Source organism: Dipodomys ordii, unplaced genomic scaffold (genome assembly GCF_000151885.1).
Source record: "Dipodomys ordii isolate 6190 unplaced genomic scaffold, Dord_2.0 Scaffold19, whole genome shotgun sequence".
Taxonomy (NCBI): domain Eukaryota; kingdom Metazoa; phylum Chordata; class Mammalia; order Rodentia; family Heteromyidae; genus Dipodomys; species Dipodomys ordii.
Window position 1 is genome coordinate 1146749 of NW_012267235.1, and position 22734 is coordinate 1169482.

The following is a 22734-nucleotide window of genomic DNA, read 5'->3' on the forward strand; positions in this document are numbered from 1 at the left end:
GCGCCCGCCTCCTCCCACAGTCTCACAGACAGAGCAGCAGCCCAAAGCGGGGTCGGAGGTGAACGGCCTGAAGTAACCCCGGCCCTGGTCACCTCACGAGGCTCCGCCGCTGAGGTGGGAGGCGGGGGGCGGGGGGCGGGGAGGGGGCGGGGCGAGCCGGCTTTCTGAAGTCCCGCCCCGTCCCCGCCCCTCCCCGTGCGCCCGGCTGGCCTGGTGCGCGCCTGTCAGCCATAGCCGGAGCCACCGGCTTCTCCTCCCGCCCAGCACGCCTGCCACTCGGGGGCTCGATGACCGCCGGACCTCGGACGCCGCCAGTCTGAGGTGAGGCGAGGACCCACCAGAGCCCGGGACCCCGAACGCGGAGAAGCTGAGGCAGGGGAGGGGTCGCGGCCGGCCGGGGCCCGCCTCCTAGCCTCCGCCCGCACGCGGCCCGGGCTTCATCCGGTCCAGACCGGGGACCGGGCTGCTCTGCCTTCTCCGCAGCTCCGGGGCCTTGAGGTTCCTTTCCTCCAGGCCTCGGAGGAAGCCGGGGGGTTCAGACCCTACGACGGAGGGGGACGGGGAGACTGCCCCCTCGTCCCACCAGACCCGGAGGAGTCCGGCGGGGTCTGGTTCCTTCCCGTGCGGTCAGTGCTCGGGTAGGGAGAAGCCCACGTGGGAGGGAGAGGCGGTGTTGCGGGCTGGGTGTGGATGCTTGGAAAGTCTTCCTCGCGTGCGGAGCGCGGCGCGGGGCGCGGAGACTCGGCTACTGTTGCTCTCACTGTGTCTTTGTATCGTGGTGGAGAGCCAGGGCCGGGCGTGCTGCCCCTTGGCCAGTCCTTGCTCGCAGGGTTTTAGCTTTTCTGTGAGGGACGTAGTAAGTGTACTGCCTGTTGTTACTCTCCCTAATTAAGGGCCGCTGTTGGGGAGCAGCATATAGGAAGGTGATAGGAGTTGAGGCTAAAGATTGCGATCTTCCCCAGGTCTTAGTCAACGTAATTTTTGGATTTGGAGAAAGTGGACATCAATGAGATCAGGTCTAAAAATCAAGAACTACTTGGGCCTGGTCGGAATTGTAGAAGCAAATAAGAATATAACTGCCCCAATAGGAGAAATACTTCAGCGTCCTGTGTTTTGGTTTTGAAGTTTAAGATTGAAATGAGACGAGTCTAAGATTTCCTTATTCCATTTTTACTTAAGCAGTGCTTCAGAAATGTCTCAATTCAGAGAATAAACCTAATAACGTGCATGAATTTAAGTGTCAGAAGTTGCTTTGAGAAGATGGTTTCCTTTGATTATCTCCCTCCCCTATCCCATAGTAAAGACTGAGAAACACCTGTTTTTCTCTCCCCCAGGGGATGAGGAATACTTTAATTTGTTTCTTGCTTCCTTATGGGAATGCCCAGGACGTCTGTGTTGAGGATTTCTTTGTTTTCCATTTGATATGCACTTTTTGGAAAGCATTGTTAATATAGCAGAGCCACTTTTAGTATAAGGTATCTGTTTGTTACAAAATACCAAATCGTTTCCAATTTCTTTTGTCTCCATTTCTTTATTTCTAAATACTACTTAATGCCTAACAGGGGAACTGATGTAAACTCCAAAATAACTAACTTTGCCACCTGGACATATAAAGAAAAGTCAGAGGTAAGGTATTAATGTATGGAGCTTCTTGTGTTTACTATGATTGTGTAAGACTCATTTCATCATTACAGTATAGAAATAACTCATACATAAGAGTAAATTGTTTTAAAATGAGAGGAAAAGTTGGAAATGTGACATTGTGCTTAATGAATTTATTCACTGGAGAGAAAGGTAATTACCTTCTGACTTTTCTAAAGTGCTGTGAACAGGTTCAGGTGTAGAACCCTCTGTTACATCTTACACTACAGTATCTCCTTTTCTATGAGTGACTGGGGAAAATTTAAAATCTGTTACTAAGACTGGTTTAACAGAACTCAAGGTAATTTTTGTTTTTTTGCTTGTTTTTGTTTATTTTGAGGAAAGGTCTTGCTCTGTTGCCCAAGCTGTCTGGAACTTGCAATCCTGCTTCAGCCTTCTCAGTGTTGGGATTGCAGCTGTGCATCACCATACCAGGCTTTTTTCCCCTCGCAGTGCTGAGGATTGAACATGATTTATGCATGCCAAGCAGGCGTTCTTCCACTGAGCTACTTCCAGATCATGTTTTTCTTTAGTTAAAAAATGTTTTTATCTTGTCTTGGTTGAGGAAAGAAGTAAATAAAAATAAAGGTTTGGAATTTAGTATTTTAACTTGATGCCCAGAAATTATTTTAGTAATTCAGAAAAACAAGTAGTCATGTCATTAACACATTTCTAAAGATAATTTGGGAAGGTATATATCAAGTGTCTTTTCAAATGCTGAAAAAGTGTGATTATGAAGAAATTTTGATAAACATTGTATGACTCACTAGCTGATTAAAAACCCGTGGGCTGGGAAGGTGTCTCAGTGGTAGAGTGCTTGCCTTGCATGCTGAGGCCCCGGGTTTGATTCCTCAGCACCACATAAGCAGAAAAAGGCAGAAGTGGGGCTGTGGCTCATGTGGTAGAACGCTAGCCTTTTGAACTGAAGAGCTGAGAGACAGTGCCCAGTTCCAGAGTTCAGACCCAGGACCCCCAGGACTGACCAAAAAAACAAAACAAAACAACCTGTGTGTCAGTGTGTGTGTGCCTGTGCACGCATGCATGTGTGTGCACACACGCATGCATGCTGGCATTGGGACTTGAACTTAGTGCCTGAACTCTCACTTGGCTTTTTTGCTCAAGGCTTGGCACTCTAACACTTGATCCAAAGCTTCAGGGCTTTTTTTTGCTGATTAATTGGAAATAAGAGTCTCACAGACTTTTCTGTACTGGCTAGCCTTGAACTTCAGTCTTCAGATCTCAGCCTCCTGAGTAGCTAGGGTTACAGGCATCAGCCACCAGTGCCCAGCTGTTTAAAAACTCTTAATAACTTTTGTGGTGGTCTCCATTTTCAGATAATCATTTTTGGTCATTCCTGGGGCATAAGCACAGGGCCTGGGCACTGTCCCTGAGCTTATTTTAAGCTCAAGGCTTTTTTGCTCTACCACTTGAGCCTCAGGCCTTTTCTGTTTATGTGGTACTGAGGAATCAAACCTAGGGCTTCAGTGCATGCTTGGCAAGCACTCTACCACTAAGCCACATTCCCAGCCCTCAGATAGTCTTTATTGATCTTCACTTTAACAGATTATTGCTTAGCTACTTTTTGTTTCTTTAATTTTTACAGAACTTTAGTGCATATTCCTGGCTTTACTTCAGTCTCATGGTCTATTTGAAGGCAGTAGTGATGGGTAACTTGACAAATAGTATTACCAAGATTTTACACTTATACAAAGGGTGTGCATCTGAGTTGGCTTTAGTTCTAACAAGTTTGGCCAATTAGTCTCAGTTCAGTGTACTTTTAGGATTCAGTTCTCTCTCTCTCTCTCTTTTTTTTTTTTCTTTTGGGTCCAGTCGTGGGGCCTGAACTCTGGGCCTGGGCGCTGTCCCTCAGCTCTTCAGCTCAAGGCTAGAGGTCTACCACTTGAGCCACAGCACCACTTCCGGCTTTTTTCTTTTTGCTTATGTGGTGCTAAGGAATGGAATCCAGGGCCTCAGGCATGCAAAGCAAGCACTCTACCACTGAGCCACCTTCCCAGCCCCTCTTTTTTTTTTTTTTTGGGTCCGGTCGTGGGGCCTGAACTCTGGGCCTGGGCACTGTCCCTCAGCTCTTCAGCTCAAGGCTAGCACTCTACCACTTGAGCCACAGTGCCACTTCCGGCTTTTTTCTGTTTGCTTATGTGGTGCTGAGGAATCGAACCCAGGGCCTTGAGCATGCAAGGCGAGCGCTCTACCACTGAGCCACCTTCCCAGCCCCTCTTTTTTTTTTTTTTTGTCAGTCACGGGGCTTGAACTCTGGGCCTGGGCGCTGTCCCTGCCCTCTTCAGTTCAAGACAAGGGCTCTATCACTTGAGCCACAGTGGCACTTCTGGTTTTCTAGTGGTTTATTGGAGATGAGTCTTATGGACTTTCCTGCCCAGGCTGTGATCCTCAGATCTCAACCTCCTGAGTAGCTAGGATTATAGGCGTGAGCCACTGGTGCCCGGCTGATTTAGTTCTCTTACCAATTTATTACTTATTCAAGCTACTATTATACCATTGAGTTTCAGGATTTTTTTTTTTCTGTTGTGGGGCTTGAACGGCCTGAGTGCTGTCCCTCAGCTCTTCAACTCAAGGCTAGTGCTCTACCTCTTGAGCCACAGTGCCACTTCCGGTTTTCTGGTGGTTTATTGGAGGTAAAAATCTTTTTGACTTTCCTGCCTGGGCTGGCTTTGAACTGCAAATCTCAGATCTCAGCCTCCTGCGAGCCACCGGTGCCCAGCGAGTTTCAGGACATTTAAAGAAGGCAAAAGAAAAGTGACGTCAGCAGGAAGGGATGTAATAACCAAAGATTAGTGCCCCATATGATCCCATATTCCAGTGATGCTATTTGATACTCACATACTATCCGTGCAAGCCATACATAAGAAACTACAATAATATTTACTGTTCTATGACATTGGGAATTGAAATTGAATGGATATACTAATTATGAAATGGTCATTCTAGATAGCGTAAGCTTGTATAAATGAACTCACAAAGTTTTAAGTTTGAAAAGTAGGCTCAGAAAGCTATGTGTAGTCAGGACTAGGCTCACACCTGTAATCCAAACTACTAAGGAGACTTGAGATCTGAGGATCTCAGTTCAAAGCCAGCATAGGCAGGAAAATCCATGAGACTCTGTTGTTTTATTTTTTTGGTCGGTCATGGGGCCCGAACTCTGGGCTTGGGCACTGTTCCCTCAGCTCTTTAGCTCAAGGCTAGTGTTGTACCACTTGAGCCACAGCGCCACTTCTGGTTTTTTCTGCTTATATAGTGCTGAGGAATCGAACCCAGGGCCTAACGCATGCAAGGCAAGCACTCTACCACTGATCCACCTTCCCAGCCCCTCCATGAAACTCTTAGCTCTAATTAATCACCAAAAAGCTGGAAGTAGAATTGTAGTTACAATCAAATGCTAGCCTGGAGCAGAAAAAGCTAAGGGACAACCCTTAGGCGTCAAGTTACAGCCCCGTATGGGGACCTAAGTAAGTAAATAGCTTAAAAAATTTCTTTTTTCTTTTTGGGGCTGCTCCTGGAGTTTGAACCTTTTTTTGCTCAAATCGAAAATGCTCTACCACTTGAGCCACAACTCCATTCCTGGCTTTATCGAAAATGCTCTACCACTTGAGCCACAACTCCATTCCTGGCTTTTTGTGGCTAATTTGAAGATAAGAATCTCATAGTTTCCTGCCTGGGCTAGCTTCAATCCTTGATCCTCAAATCTGAGTCTCTTGAATAACTAGATTACAGGTGTGAGCCATTGGCACCTTGCTATTACTATTATTTTTGAGACACAGCCTAACTATATAGCATAGGCTGGAATGAATTCAAGATGATTCTGCCTTTTTCTTCTGACTGCAGGGATTACATACCTGGCTATTTACATGCAGAAGCTTTTTCAAAAAGTATAATGTCTTTCGTCAATACATGGCTATGATAGAATAGACTAATAAAGTTCCTAAAAATTGTCTTTTTTTTTTTTTTGGTCAATCCTCAGGGCCTGGGCACTTCCCTGAGCTTCTTTTGCTTAAAGCTAGCACTCCACTACTTGAGCCACAGTGCCACATCCAGCTTTTTCTTTTTCTGTGTATGTGGTACTGAGGAATTGAACTCAGGGATTCATGTGTGCTAGGTAAGCACTCTACCACTAGGCCACATTCCCAGCCCAACTCAGGGTTTCTTGCTTATTCAGTTGGTATTCTTCCATTTGAGCCATACCTCCAAACCAGTTTTTTGCTAATCGGAGATGGAATATTGAGGACTTTTCTGCCTAGGCTGGCTTTGAACCAGGACTTAAGTTCTTCCAGGACTTAATGTTCTAAGTAGGATTACAGGTGAGAGCCACTGATGGGCTAACACTTGGTAAGGACTTAAGTTTATTACTAATAATATCAGTTGACTAGCACGAAGAGGATGGATAGTTTGATTAAATTTTCTGCTTCAGCATTTAGTGATATTTGGCTCTTGATAGACAAGTTGTTTAATTTTCCTTACATTCTGTCTCACAAAATCTAGTGTCATAATTTAGTTTTGGAAAGTAAGGAACTTTCTAGTCCAGATTTCTGCTTAATATGGGAATATAGTTTATTTGATATTTATGTTGAAAAATTCAGCCATATCCATTCCACCATCTGGCTGAATGCATCATTGATCAACTAAGTTTTGGGAGTAGTTTTTTTTGGGGGTCCGGTCATGGGGCCTGAACTCTGGGCCTGGGCTCTTCAGCTCTTCGGCTCAAGGCTAGCGCTCTACCACTTGAGCCACAGTGCCACCTCCGGCTTTTTTCTTTTTGCTTATGTGGTGCTAAGGAATCGAACCCAGGGCCTCAGGCATGCAAGGCAAGCGCTCTACCACTGAGCCACCTTCCCAGCCCTTGGGAGTAGTTTTTTGTGTGTGCTGAATTATGGCTTGAACTCAGAGCTATGTGTGTTTGGCCTTCTTGCTTATGACTGGCGTTCTACCACTTGAGTTATGCTATCAGTTTAGCTTTTTGCTGATTAATTGGAGATGGAGTCTTTTGAGCTTTTTTGCCAAGACTGCTTTCAAAGTTTGATCATCCAGCCGGGTGCCGGTGGCTCACGCCTATAATCTTAGCTACTCAGGAGGCTGAGATCTGAGGATCGAGGTTCAAAGCCAGCCTGGGCCAGGAAAGGCCCTGAGACTGTTATCTCCAATAAACCACTAGATAACTGGAAGTGGCACTGTGGCTCAAGCGGTAGAGTGCTCACCTTGAGCTGAAGAGCTGAGTGCCCAGACACAGAGTTCAAGCCCATGACCAACAACAACAAAAAAAAAGTTTGATCATCCATATCTTAGCCTTCTGAGTAGCTAGAATTACAGATTCAAGACATTAATGCTCTGCTGGTAGGTTTATTGTTGTTGTTTTTGTGTGTGTGTGTGCATGCGTGAGTGCTGCCGCTTGAACCCATGGCCTTCTGCATGTTAATGAAGCATGTACTCTACCATTAATCTATAGCCTCACTTGGGAATCCCTCATTGTTTCCAGCTTCAAGCTTCCTACCTAAAACTTCACAAGATGTTGTAATAAAAGAAATAGGAATTACTGTTTTAACTTGTCCATTTCTCTAGATGTAGATCTCCATCCAGTAATATATGATGCCTTAGCATATTTGGAGTACTTGAGGGAAAAAGAACTCAAGCAATATTTTCTTAAGAAATCTTCTCATCCTTGAAACTTTTTGGAAGGTAACTGATTCACCTGAGTCATCAGTCCAGCTTTTTTTTTTTTTAATGCTGCCCTATAAAATAACATCATGAACATAAACCAATTTTATAATACTGCGGCTGGGCTGGGAAGGTGGCTCAGTGGTAGAGTGCTTGCCTTGTGTGCATGAGGCCCTGGATTTGATTCTTCAGCACCACATAAGCAGAAAAAGCCAGAAGTGGTGCTGTGGCTCAAGTGGTAGAGCGCCAGCCTTAAGCTGAAGAGCTGAGGGACAGTGCACAGGCCCAGAGTTTAGGCCCCATAACCAACAACAACAACAAAAAAACAAAAAACAAAAAAAAAACTTTAAAAATTCACCCCAGTACTGATGATTGAGTAAACTCAAGGCCTCAAGCTTGCTTGGCTGGCATTCTGCCTTTTTGCTAGTTATTTTGGAGATGACCTGCTGCTGACTCTTTTTGCTTAGTTTAGCTTTGGACTATGAGCCTTTGGATGCCAGCTTCCTGAGTAGCTAGGATTATAAGTGTGAGCCACTGATGCCCAACATGAAACAAAATTTTAAGTGTTTCTAAAAGATAAAGTGTTTTTAAAGATATAGTATTAGAAATACTATTATATCTCCTACTTTTGTAATTCAAATAATTCATTTGAATTCTAATAAATCACCCCAGAAAAGCCTAGTATTTACATAGCATTGTGAAGTATGTGGATATAAAGATTATGAAACTGGATTTAAAACACTTAGAAGAGAGAATAACTTCCCAACTTCATTAAGGAGATAACTCAAGAGTTACTTTCACTATAATGTATAGTACTAATAAAATAAGTGAGTAGTCTAAGTGCTCAGATTGAATAAGGGATCAGAGAGATTGGAATAAATGGAGAAAACTTTTTGTTAAACTGATTGAAAATCTTTAGTTTAGTGGTATGTATATTTACATGCCTCAAAATTTGAAAAGTTCAAAGGGTAGGGAATGAACTTCTCTTCCTAACTTCATCTTGCAGCACCTCATTCCCCACACCAGAAGCAACCACTTTTACTTATTCTTAATAGTTATCAGGTAGTTTAATTAACATTTAATATTATTAATTTTTTGCTGACTTCCAGAGTTTTTATGCATTTTTGAAGCAAATGCTCATATATCTTCCCCTGTCATCATATTCACTTGCACAAAGGATGTATACTGTTTGCACTATTCTTCACCTTTAGTTTCTTCACTGAACATGGTGGGAGCAGCTTTTTATTTTTTTGGTTAGTAGTGGGCTTGAACTCTGGGCCTGGGCACTGTCCCTCAGCTCTTTAGCTCAAGGCTAGTGCTCTACCACTTGAGCCACAGTGCCACTTACGGTTTTCTAAGTGGTTTATTGGAGATAAGAGTCACAGACTTTTCCTGTCCGGGCTGGCTTTGAGCCATGATTCTCAGATCTTAGCCTCCTGAATAGCTAGATTACAGGCATGAGCCACTGGTGCCTGGCCGAGAGCAGCTTTCCTATTTAAAGTTTTATCAGCTATACATGTACATAGTGAAAAATTACAAATTGGTTTAAAAAACCCAGAACTTCTCAGCCACTTCATACTTTGGTTTCTTGTAACTGATATATCCTTGATTTTTCATGATTACAATTGCCTATTAATATTGTACTATGGAAAATAAGGATTTTTTTTATTCTACTCACCACACTTTTTACCTTTACCTTTCTTATCCCTACCAGATTTATGTTATAACCTTATTTCTGTCCATTACATTGATAATGTATAAATGGTATAGGATTTAGTTGTATGATATCCCACAATTACTTTTCTGCACAGTCCTTTTTATTCTAGAGTTAACATACTGGGATTTTTGAACTTAGCCTTGCTCTCTTGCTTAAAAACTTGTGCCATACCTCCACTTCCAGCTTTTTCTTAGTTAATTGGAGATAAAGGTCTCTCATTTATCTGCTTGGGCTGGCTTTGAACCTTGATTCTCAGATTTTAGCCTTCTAAACAGCTCGGATTACAGATGTGAGCCACCAGTGCCTAGCTCAGTTTTGTTAGCTTTCAATGTGTTTATAGTTTATTTACACACTAGTTTTCTAAGTCTCTGAGGACATCAATAAGGGCCAATGTTCCATTAATTTTATCTTCTGTAAAATCTCTCTCAGACTCTTCTGACTGGCTCCATCCTAAATTGCTTGCCCTCTGCCTCTGGTATATAGCTGTCATCCTGGACTCGTTCCTCACCATTATCCTGGGAATTCTCTTTACTTCTCTTCTGCTGTGGAGAAACTATTTTCCATGCCTTCCACATTATTGGTTTGTTCCTTCATTTTGGTGGAGAATATCCTCTAGTGGCATCCTGAGAAAGAGTATGGGAGGTAAATATTTTTTAACTTTACTAATAACATTTTTTAAGTTTACAAAGAACAAAGTGATAAATACCCTTATGCCCTTGACTCAAAATCATCAACATTTTCCTTTTGCTTGATTGCTTGTTTGTGTGTGTATGTATATATGTGCTAGTATCAAGGCTTGCATTCAGGGCCTGGGGAAGTAGGTTTTTAAAATATCTATTTAGAACGTGTTCATTTGAAAATTTAAAAATATGTGTGAGGGGCTGGGAAGGTGGCTCAGTGGTAGAGTGCTTGCCTTGCATGCATGAGGCCTTGGGTTTGATTCCTCACCACCACATAAGCAGAAAAAGCCGGCAGTGGCACTGTGGCTCAAGTGGTAGAGAGCTAGCCTTGAGCTGAAGAGCTGAGGGACAGTGCCCAGGCCCAGAGTTCAAGCCCCACAACCAGCAAAAAAAAAATCATGTGTGAGGCTGTAGGTTTGAGCCATACAACTTGGGAAAAAAGAGTATAACATTTCAAACTTGCAAGAAAATATTAAAAATTCTTTATAACCTTCTTATAGATGGCTTAATTAATATTAAAATCCATTATTAAGAATCCAGTAAGCCAGACACTGGTGGCTCATGCCTGTAATTGTAGCTACTCTGGAGGCTGATATTTGAGGATCACAGTTGAAAGCTAACCTAGGCAGGAAAGTCTGTGGGGCTCTTATCTCCAACCAACTACCAGAAAACCAGAAGCGGTACAGTGGCTCAAAGTGGTAAAGCAGTAGCCTTGAGTAAAAAATAAGGTTAGTTATTCTAGAAAAAGAGTAATTTTTTTTTTTCTTTTTTGGCCAGTCCTGGGGCTTAAACTCAGGGCCTGGGCACCGTTGCTGGGCATCTTTTGCTCAAGGCTAGCACTTTACCATTTAAGCCACAGCACCACTTCCATCTTTTTTTGTGTATTGGTATTGAGGAATTGAACCCAGGGCTTTGTGCATGCTAGGCAAGCATTCTGCACCACATAGCCACATTCCCAGCCAGGCTTAAATACTTTTATCAGTGGCTTTGGAAATGAATTGCTGCCTCATTATCAGAATTATTTTGGAAATATAGTATCATCTAAGAAAATGATAAATTTGGCAAAATCTATTGTATTTTTTAAAAAAGAAATACCTTTTAAAATAAATGTAGGCTGACTCCTAAGTAGGTTTGTGAGATGTAATTAGCCTAATTCCAGGAGCAAGGAACCTTCTGCAAATATTTTCTCTGTTTTTCCTTCTGTTACTGAGGATTGAACTCAGAGCCTTGCATGTACTGGGCAAGTATCTTTTATTGCATGTGCCGTTCCAATTTTTCTTTTTTTCTTTTTTTTGCTAGTCCTGGGGCTTGAACTCAGGGCCTGGGCACTGTCCCTGAGCTGCTTTTGCTCAAGGCTAGCACTCTACCAATTGAGCCACAACACCATTTCCAGACTTTTTTGTGTATGTGGTGCTGAGGAATCGAACCCAGGGCTTCATGCATTCTAGGTAAGCACTCTACCACTGAGCCACCTTCCCAGCCCAGTTCCAAATATTTTTGAATCTTTAACAAAGTTAAAGAATACATTATATCAGCCAGGCGCTGGTGGCTCACGCCTGTAATCCTAGCTACTCAGGAGGCTGAGATATGAGGATCGCGGTTCAAAGCCAGCCCGGGCAGGAGAAACCGTGAGACTCCTATCTCCAATAAACTACCAGAAAACCGGAAGTGGCGCTGTAGCTCAAGTGGTAGAGCGCTCGCCTTGAGCTGAAGAGCTGAGGGACAGCGCCCAGGCCCAGAGTTCAAGCCCTACGACCGACCAAAAAAAAAAAAAAAAATAATACATTATATCCTGGCTTGCTATGACTATGAATTTATTTTTGTCAATTTTTTTTTTTTTTGGGTCCGGTCGTGGGGCCTGAACTCTGGGCCTGGGCACTGTCCCTCAGCTCTTCAGCTCAAGGCTAGCGCTCTACCAGTTGAGCTTCCCGCTTTTTTTTTTCTGCTTATGTGGTGCTGAGGAATCGAACCCAGGGCCTCATGCATGCAAGGCAAGCGCTCTACCACTGAGCCACCTTCCCAGCCCCCTATTTTTGTCAAATTTTGTTAAATTTATTTTGTTAAATTTTCCTCTGAAAAATTTTAAGCTTTTTATTATGGGAAATTTCAAGCATATTCAAAAGTAGAATGGTATAATAAGCACAGGAATTTATGGCTAGTCTCATTTCAGTCCTTTCCCCATTTATGCTCTTCTCTCAGAATACTCAATTGATTAATTTTAAGTGTATATCTCAAACTTTAAGGTAATGAAGTCTTCAAAAACTCCGTAAATTACCTTAGGAGTCAAATTCAGTCTGTTTGGATTTTCCTGTTTCCTCCCTTCTCCTCACCCAAGTCCTGGGGTTTGACTGAAGCCTGGACACTGAGCTTCTTTTGCTCAAAGCTAGCACTCTACCACTTGAGCCACAGCCCCATTTCTGTTTTTTTCTGTTTATGTGTTAAGTGAAGAATCTAACAGAGGGCTTCATGTATGCTAGGCAAGCATTCTACAACTAAGCCACATTCCCAGCCCTTTCCTTTTGTCTTTTAACTGCCTTTTCCTTTTTCTTTGTTCCTGTCTTGCAGCTTGAGCTCAGTGCCTGGGTTTTGTGCTCAAGGCTAGAGCTCTACCACTTGAGCCACAACTGCATTTCTGACTTTCTGCTGTGTAGTTGGAGATAAGATTTTTCATGAACTTCCCTGCCTGGGATGGCTTCGAACCATGATCCTCAAATCTCAGCCTCCTGAGTAGCTATGATTGTAGTAGGTATGAGCCACCAGCTCCCTGCCTCAATAGTTTTTTGTATTAGAGTGTTTTATCAAACCATTGTATAGATGGTCCCAGACTTAGGATGGTTCATCTTAAGAGTTTTTTACTTAATGATGGTAAGAAAATAGGCATGAAAATAAATTCCTTAACATTCTGCTGGGTAAGAACACTCATTTAGGGCCTTAGTTTACAAAACACCCTTCCCATATTTGAAGTCTTCACAGCAGTCATGGGTAAATATGACTACTTTATTTATTTATTGTTAGTCATAGGGCTTGAACTCTGGGCCTAGGCGCTGTCCCTCAGCTCTTCAGCTCAAGGCAAATGTTCTACCACTTGAGCCACTGCACCACTTCCGTTTTCTGAGTGGTTTATTGGAGATAAAAGTCCCATAGACTTTCCTGCTCAGGCTGGCTTTGAACCACAATCCTCAGATCTCAGCCTCCTGAGTAGCTAGGATTACAGGTGTGAGCTACCGAGGCCAGGCTACCTGTTTATTATTTTTACCTAGAAGGGGGTCAGAGATGTTAAGTGACTTGTTCTATTTTCCACTGTCTGTACTTGGCAGGGCCAGAGGTTGAGCCTAGATCCTAGGTTTTGACTTCAGCTCCATTTTACTTTGACTGTAGCTCTACTACACATAAAATTATTGGTCCAAAATACTTCCTTTTCCCTTCTTACCCATTCCCTAATACAGTTATAGAGAATGCTAGCTCAGAGCATATGATTGAATAAATCCTAATTTCCCAATTAATGGGAAGTCTTGTTCTTTGTCATTTAGGGATCTTTCCTTAGAAGTACTTATTTTCCTATTAACACTGTGGTTCTTTCTTTTTATTTTCCTCTCTGCCCCCAGCCAAAGGTTCTCATCTTAATTTGAAGTCTAATTAACTTTGCAATTTAAAATTATGATTCTTTTTTTTTGGGGGGGGGTCCGGTCGTGGGGCCTGGGCGCTGTCCCTCAGCTCTTCAGCTCAAGGCTAGCTCTCTACCACTTGAGACACAGCGCCACTTCTGGCTTTTTTCATTTTGCTTATGTGGTGCTGAGGAATCGAACCCAGGGCCTCAGGCATGCAAGGCAAGTGCTCTACCACTGAGCCACCTTCCCAGCCCCTGCAATTTAAAATTCTGATTGCTGGCCATTCCCACTGAACTGATTCATTGAGATCTGGGATGGAATTTTTTTTTTCTTCCTTTTTTTTTTTGCCTGAACTCTGGGCTTAGGTACTGTCCCTCAGCTCTTCAGCTCAAGGCTAGCGCTCTACTTGAGCCACAGTGCCACTTCTGGCTTTTTCTGCTTATATGGTGCTGAGGAGTTGAACCCAGGGCCTCATGCATACAAGGCAAGCACTCTACCACTGAGCCACCTTCCCAACCCAACATGTATGTTTTTAAAAAGCTCTTATACATAATCAAAAGGAAGAATTCTACCTGAGTATATTTTAAGCTGTTAGTTTAGAAGTAAACCTAGGGTTTGGGGAGTAGAGACTTATTTATAGAGTTTAGACACTTAGTGTAATGGGAGTGTTGTTTTCTTCTTGGCTGGTAAGTAGCAGAGCATAACTGAATTGTAGAGAATCTAATTATTTTCATTTTCCCATTGTCTCATTTTTAAATGAAATATTTGAAATGATAAAATTGTAGTATATATCTTTTGAATGTACAATTTTCCTGGAAAAGTCACCTTTTTGGAGTAATAAGCTTTTACTATTATTTAATACTGTAAGAAATAATGAAGTATTTGAATGTGTAATGCTTATGACTTACAGAATGGTAAATCCTGAACTTTATACTTCAAGTTAAGTAATAGATTTGACAAAAAAATGGTACTTTGGTCATAATTAATTTTGTAATATACTAAACAGAATGGGAGTTGATACAAATTTAGCTTCTTTAAAAAATGCTTTCATTAGCCTATAATAGTTGTACACGGCAAGTTCATTTGAGACATTCCAGATGTGCATACACTGTTCTATATCAACTTCATCCCTTCTATCACTCTCCCTTATTTTCCCCTTCCCCTTAAAAATGATTTCAGCAGGTTTCCCTGTTGTTGATCCATACATACATATAAAATGCTTTTACCATATTCACCCTCTTTCACCCTTTCCATTCATTTCTGCCCCCTCTGATTCCTGCCCTCCAACAGAGTCTGTTTTACTCTGTCATTTACTTTTCAGTGCATATTAATTATATCAAAGGATTTTACCATCCTATTTTACATGTGTATATGTTGTATTTTTGTTATAATTCCCTCTATTGCTTTCTTTCCCCACCCCCTTATTATTTAATTTTCCAGTTCAATTTCTCATGCCATCTTTTCACATAGATGCAGTTTATTTTAGTATTATTCTCTTTTTCCTCATTTCCCTTCTGTACTCAAAAGTCCCATAGTTACAATTAAGTTAAATGTTTGTATAAGCCCATATATGTTTATACTATACTGAACCGAACAAGAATTGATACAAATAGGATTTTGTTTAATCTCAAATCTCTCTTTCTCTCTTCCTTTAGTTCTTTTTGGAGGTGGATATCTACTCAGACAATAAGAATTGTAAGAGGTCAGTTACAAATAATGCTCTTTGTTATTTAAAGTGTAATAAAAAAGTGTTTATATATTGAAATATTATACTTTTACATTAAAAGTTGGCTTCGTGTAGAATACTGGCAGGCCTGAAGTATTGTGTTCTACCACCTCTAATTCAGAATTAGAATCAATGAAAATGGGACAGGCCGTGGAGCTTCTAGAATGTCTGGAGAGTACTTAGTGATTTTCCATACATGACCTGTCTTTTCTGGTGGTTTGCATGCTTGTGCTGGGGAATTCTGTTCTCTACAGATGCTGGCTGTTGGACAGACTATTTAGCTGTTACCACTGAGCTGCTTCCTAAATATGCAAACCTTCAGAAACAAGACTGCCTTTGTCATCTTAGCTAGGAAAGAAAAACTTGAAGCTGTCCTTATGTATTCTTCATTTATTTGTCCAGGAACCATATTTTGTTAATCTTTGCTTTTTCTACCATGGAGTCAAAGAATTCATTTCTCATGAATTTTGTTTTTTTTTTTGTGTGTGTGTGTATTAGTATCTATACCTGAATGTCTTACTCTCTTGTGAAGAAGACAGCATTTATTTTCTGTTAGTTGGAATGGAATTTTTTTTTGCTGGTTCTACTATTTTTAATCTTATTTGCTCTAAACCATCAAAGAAATGAGGCTTTTTTATTGCCATATCTTTTGATATTCTTCAGAGTGGTCAGTTGAACTTCCTTTTAATTTTTTTATTTTTTTTTGTCGGTCGTAGGGCTTGAACTCTGGGCCTGAGCGCTGTCCCTCAGCTCTTCAGCTCACAGCTAGAGCTCTTCCACTTGAGCTACAACGCCACTTCCAGTTTTCTGGTGGTTTATTGGAGACAAGAGTTTCACAGACTTTCCTGCTCGGGCTGGCTTTGAACTGTGATCCTCAGATCTCAGCCTCCTGAGTAGCTAGGATTACAGGCGTGAGCCACCAGCACCTGGCTTTTAATCCTTTTTTTTGTCTTTAATGATTTGGTTTTCTTTTAATGGGCCTTTTATAATGAACTTTTTTCATGAAATTTGGAGGCATTTTGTTTTAAAGTATATAGCACATCAAGGGGAAAATGTATAGTAAAGTAGACATCAGATTTTTCTGACTGCTTGGTACTCTGTGTGTATATGTGTGCTTGCACATGAGTCACTAAGGTATGCAGGGGATTAAACCCAGGTTTTTGCACATATTAGGAATATGCTTTACCACTGAGCTATATTTCTAGCGTGATACTTTTATATTTCATTGTGGTTTAATAAATACTGGGTTAAGTTGGATGTCTCTGACTCATACCTGTCAAGAGGCTGACAGGTGATCACAGTTCAAAGCCAGCTCTGGACAGAAAAGCCCAAGAGACTCTTACCTATAGTGAACCAGCAAAAAAGCCATTCTGTAAGTGTGGCTCAAATGATTCGAGTGCCAGGCTAAGTGAGAGGCCAGGCTGTGAGTTCAAGCCCTAGTATCTGGAAAAACAAACACCAAAACAATTTAAACCAGTGTCTCACACCTGTAATCCTAACTACTCAGGAGGCTGAAATCTGAGATCATGGTTCAAAGCTAGCCCAGGCAGGAAAGTCCATGAGACTCTTATCTCTAATTAATCACTGAAAAACCAGAAGTGGAGCTTTGGCTCAGGTAGTAGAACAGCACTAACTGAGCAAAAAAGCTCAGGGACAGTACCTTTGGCCCTGAGTTCAAGTCCCAGGACCAGCTTGGGTACACACACACACACACACACACACGCACGCACGCACGCACGCGCGCGCACACACACACACACACACACACACACACGACAGCAAAGTAATCTTTCACTCTCAGGAAATGCTTATAGGTTTTTTGTTTTTGTTTTGCTGTTTTTGCATTCCTGGCAGTTTGCTATTACTGTATTATTCTTGTAGCATGGTAGTTCTCAAATTTGTTAAAACATGGATTATTGGGTCTTATCATGGGTTCTGATATTTAAGTGCTCTAAGTCAAGGCCAGAAAATTTGCACTTCTTATAAGTTCCAAGGTGCTTCTACTGCTGCAGGTCCAGGAAACACATTTTGAGAACCACATTGCTGTAGCATTTATGGATGCTGTTTTTTGTCTCTAAATAAATAAGCTCTGATTTACAAAGTGCACAAAAATAATGGTACAATACTATACAAAATAATGGTACAATGGTGTAATTTTAACGACTTCAGTGGTGATAAATATTATCCTTTGGTCTAAGGTGATAGCACATTACTCCTCAGGTAAATTTATACCTTAAAGTGGTATGCAGCATATAAAATAAATTTAAGCTGAATGCTGGTGGCTCATGCCTGTAATCCTAACTACTCAGGAAGCTGAGATATGAGGATTTGGGTTCAAAGGAGCCCTGGCAGGAAAGTCTGTAAGACTCTTATCTCTAAAAAACCACCAGAAAAACAGAAGTGGTACTGTGGCTCAAAGTGGTAGAGTACTAGCCTTGAGCAAAAGAGATCAGGGATATTGTCCAGGCCTTGAGTTCAAGCCATATGACCCCCCCATAATAATGATTAGCTATTAATATTCAATGATGTAGAACACTTCAAAATCGGGATTGGAATACTTACTGATTTAAAATGATTGATCAAGTCAAAACTATTTAGTACTGAGCTGATGTGTAGTTTTGAAATTTTTTAAATTGTGGTTTTTGGTTTTTTTGGCCAGTCCTAGGGCTTGAACTAGGGCCTGGGCACTGTTCCTGAGTGTCTTTTGCTTAAGGCTAGCACTCTACCACTTGAGCCACAGTACCATTTCTAGCTTTTGTTTATATGGTACTGAGGAATCGAATCCAGGGCTTCATGCATGCTAGGAAAGCACTCTACCACTAAACCACATTCCCAGCCCTAAATAGTGTTTTTGAGGGGACAAAATATTTTTCATTTTCTTGAGAGTTTTCTTATTGTGGGCTTTGCACTGTATTTTAATCTTGGCAACTGTGACAGTATTTAAGTTAACTAATAAGGTAATATGTCTAGAAAATGGTGCTCAATTGAGATGACATCCCTGTAATGTTGATAACAGATTTTGTATTTGGTCTACATTGACTTTTCCACCAGCTCCATTTATGTAATTGAATAAGTAATAGTTAAATTATTATAGCCAAATGTAGCCATTTGGAGTAAAATTTTAAAAGATGTAATTTAACAAAAAATTAAGATATGTTTTCCTCTTGAGGGCATAAAAAGACTGACAGAAAGGTAGGATTTTTAAAGTTATGCAAAATGTAAAATTCATAACCTGTCCATGTATAGTGATTGTAACTAGATGATCATTATGTAGCTTACACTAAACAATGAATTTTAGACAACCAGTATTGTCAAACATTTATCACAAAATTATAATCTTAGAATAAATAGATTTTTTTTTTTTTTGGCCAGTCATGGGGCTTGAACTTAGAGCTTAGGCACTGTCCCTGAGCTATTTTTTCTCAAGGTTAGCACTCTTCACTTGAACCACAGCTCTACTTTTGTTTTTTTGGTGGTTAATTGAAGATAAGAGTCTCTCGGACTTTTCCTGTCTGGGCTGGCTTTGAACTGTGATTTTTCAGATATGAGCTTCCTGAGTAGCTAGGATTGCAGACATGAGTCACCAGTGCCTGTCTTCAAATAGCTTTTTTTATACCACTAATGTTTCTTCATTGATCATAATTATCTTTTGAATTTTAAATTATAAAGACATTTGGATTGGCTTATAGTTTTTTAAAAAAAATTTCTTTGATAGAAAAGGGAACTTGTTTTACTTTTTTTTTTGATGGTTGTGGGGCTTGAACTCTGGGCCTGAGCACTGTCCCTCAGCTCTTCAGCTCACGGCTAGAGCTCTACCACTTGAGCTACAGCGCCACTTCAGGTTTTCCGGTGGTTTATTGGAGATAAGAGTTTCATGGACTTTCCTGCATAGGCTGGCTTTGAACTGTGATCCTCAGATCTCAGCCTCCTGAGTAGCTAGGATTATAGGCGTGAGCCACCTGCGCCCGGCTTGTTTTAACTTTTTAGGCATAGTTAACCATGATCTCAATTTTCCTTCATTGTAGAAACATAGCCTTGGGGCTGGGAATGTGAAGGTGGCTCAGTGGTAGAGTGCTTGCCTAGCATGTATGAAGCCCCAGGTTCGTTTCCTCAGTACCACATACACAGAAAAAGCCAGAAGTGGCACTGTGGCCTCAAATGGTAGAGTGAACTGAAAAACTCAGAGACAGCACCCAGGCCCAGAGTTCAAGCATCACGACTGACCAAAAAAAAAAAAAGAAAAAAAGAAAAAAAAGAAGAAAGCCTCACATAGAATAGCCAAGAAAGCTAATTCTGAAAATGTCATGCTAAGGGCAAATAGTTTATTAGTTATAATATCTGAGTGTCCTCAGCTATATGTTCATAACTTGCTTCTCTTACTTTTCATTATCCCAATAGCTCTGAGAGCTTTATTTAAAAGAATAATGGATGAACCATCTTCCTTGGCCAAACCTCTGGAGCTGAATCAGCATTCCCGATTTATAATTGGATCCGTGTCTGAAGATAACTCTGAAGATGAGATCAGCAACCTGGTGAAGCTGGACCTATTAGAGGAAAAGGAAGGTTCTCTGTCACCAGCCTCTGTCAGCTCAGATACACTTTCTGATTTGGGGGTCTCTAGTTTACAGGATGGCTTGGCCTTACACATAAGGTAAGAGAGAGAAGTTGAATGGTGAATTTACTTTACCTACCTTAATCGTTTTGCTGATTATGTTCAGAAAAGAATAATATTAACCAAGATTGCCTTACTTCTTTCCATATCACTGGACTTACAACTTTGTAAGTAGGAAATGATGTATTTTGCAAGATTTGGCAGTGCTTTTTTTCCTAAATATTACCTTCAGCTTTTTTTCTGCCTTTTTCACATAGTAGGTGTTTTAGTGAGAGTTGGTTAGGCTTAGGAATTTCAGTCTGTCTATTTTCTTTTTTTTGGTCCGGTCGTGGGGCCTGAACTTTGGGCCTGGGCGCTGTCCCTCAGCTCTTCAGCCCAAGGCTAGCGCTCTACCACTTGAGCCACAGCACCACTTCCGGCTTTTTTTTCTTATGTGGTGCTGAGGAATCAAACTCAGGGCCTCAGGCATGCAAGCAAGCGCTCTACCTTTGAGCCACCTTCCCAGCCCTCAGTCTGTCTATTTTGAATATTAGTATTATTATTACTATTATTATTTAGTACTGGTTCCGGAACTTGACTTCAGCCTGGTCACTGTCTCTGAGCTTTTTTGCTCTTGGCTAATGCTCTTCCAATTGAGCCATAGCTGTACTTCCAGTGTTTTGGTTAATTGGAGATAAGAGTTCCACATACTTTCCTGCCTGGTTTCGAACTGTGATCCTCAGATCTCATCTTCCTGAGGAGCTAGGATTGCAGGCAAGAACCACTGGTGCCCAGTAAGCATTTTCTAAAACATGCTGTGCAGGTGATTCTAATGGGCAACCAGGATAAAAATTATAGGTCTATCCTAGGTAAACATACATTAGGGTGGCTTTTGCTGTTATTATCTTGGTGCTCCTGTTAATAATAGATTATAAAACAATTCACCTCCTTTTTATGTTCTCAAGAAACTGACTCTATAGTAATATCTCATATGAGATCTGGCTGGATCTGACTGATCTGCACATTGCTATCCTTGGGGTTTAGAATTCTGGTTTCTGAGAGAGAAGGTAATTATATTAGTAATCACTCTCTCTTAGCTCTGTAGAGGTCAAATGAAAGAGTAACAAGTTGATTTTGTTATATCATAGATTCCCTATAACTGCAATGAACTTGAAAAATAATTTAACCTAATGTTTGTTTTTATTTTTACTTTTATTTTTGGTTGTTGGACTTGAACTCAGGATCTGGGTGCTGTCCCTTAGTTCTTTCTCTCTCTCTTTTTTTTTTTTTTGCCGGTCGTGGGGCCTGTACTCTGTGCCTGGGTGCTGTCCCTCAGCTCTTCAACTCAAGGTTAACGCTCTACCACTTGAGCCACAGTGCCACCTCCGGCCTTTTCTGCTTATGTGGTGCTGAGGAATCGAACCCAGGGCCTCATGCATGTAAGGCAAGCACTCTACCACTAAGCCATCTTCCCAGCCCTCTCTTTTTTTTTTTGTTGGTTGTGGAGCCTGAACTCTGGGCCTGGGCACTGTTCCTCATCTCTTCAGCTTAAGCCTAGCACTTTCCACTTGAGCCACAACACCACTTCTGGTTTTTCTGCTTATGTGGTACTGAGAAATTGAACCCAGGGCCTCATCATGCAAGGCAAGCACTCTACCACTGGGCCACCTTCCCAGCCCCTCCCTGAGTTCTTTTTTGTTCTAGGTTAGTGCTCTGCCACTTTGAGCCACAGCATTACTTCGAGTTTTCTAGTGGTTAATTGGAGGTAAGAGTCTCATGGCTTTCCTGCCCTAGCTGGCTTTGAGCCTTGATCCTAAGATTTTTGCCTCCTGAGTAGCTAGAATTATAGGCATGAGCCACCAGTGCCTGGCTTAGCCTAATGTTTTAATGTCTCTCCCCCTCTATCCACAGTTTCCATATATAGCATTGGCCTCATAATCCCAGCAAGCCTGCTGTTTTGTTTTAATAGATGAAAAGACTGAGGCCTAATGAATGGAAACAACTTGCCTTAGATTGACTAGCCAGAAAAGTGGAATTCCAACTCAGATATCCTAATCAATTTCAGTAGCTTTTTTGCTCAAGGCTAGTACTCTACTACTTGATCCGAAGCTCTACTTCCAGCTTTTTAGTGGTTAATTGGAGATAAGGATCTCACAAACTTCTCAGGCTAGCTTCTAACTCAATCCTTAGATTTCAGCCTCCTGAGTAGCTAGGATTATGGACAGGTGCACCCAGTGCCTTAATATAAGTGTCTTAATTATATAACTAGTCCAGACAGTGTTTTATGGAGTTTGTGAATAAAGTATATCATACCTTTGCCTAAAAATGAGGAATTAGAGGTAGAGAAAATGGATTAGGTCTTTATTACTATATAGTTCACTTTATTTATTACTGTATAGTTCACTTTTATTACTGTATAGGTTAATACTAATGGTGTTATTTCCCCCCAAGGTCATTTGGAAGTGGGGGTTATGACTGTTGTACTCTTTGTATTGGGAAGACAGAAGACCAATGATACTAAACTTTTGCAGTATAGTGGATACTCCCACACAACCATGTATTGTTTTCAAAATCTGTCTTCTATTGAGAAAGACTAGATTACTTCTAAATCCTTGAAGCCACATACCTCCTAGAGAAATTTGTCTAATTTAGTTCTATGTGAAACAAAATTCATTTGCTGAATTGGGAAACTGGATTAGGCAACAGTATGATAAATGCCATTGTAGGAAACTCAACTAATGATATTACAAGGCAGTTTGTAGTTCCCAGATCATTTCCAAAGTTCATGGTAGTTGTGTGTAGATCATGTGGGCAGTGGTATGAATGCCAGAGAATGTCTGTTGATGCTTTACTGTTGCCAGACCCATGCTATTTGCTCGTGGGGCAGTCATGGATGGAAGTGTGATCAGCAGCCTGACAGGGGCATTTCTACTAGCTTCTCTACTAAATTTCCAAAATGGAACAGTTTCTTGCTTGGCTTATTTCTTTCTCTTTTTTCTTCTTCCTTTCCTTTCCTTTCCTTTCCTTTCCTTTCCTTTCCTTTCCTTTCCTTTCCTTTCCTTTCCTTTCCTTTCCTTTCCTTTCCTTTC

At 41.3% G+C, this 22734-nt stretch overlaps 1 protein-coding gene across 2 annotated transcripts in view; it reads left to right on the forward strand.

The window, feature by feature from the left end:
• The first annotated feature begins 213 nt into the window (after positions 1 to 213).
• The window catches only part of Acaca (acetyl-CoA carboxylase alpha), a 243975-nt gene continuing 221454 nt past the window's right edge, over positions 214 to 22734 (forward strand). For both annotated transcript variants that reach the window (XM_013013338.1, XM_013013339.1), the window contains exons 1-3: positions 214 to 321; positions 14984 to 15030; positions 19453 to 19705. In XM_013013338.1, the coding sequence (XP_012868792.1) occupies positions 19479 to 19705 (227 nt within the window). In that variant the 5' untranslated portion in view covers positions 214 to 321; positions 14984 to 15030; positions 19453 to 19478. The remainder of the gene's footprint in view (positions 322 to 14983; positions 15031 to 19452; positions 19706 to 22734) is intronic.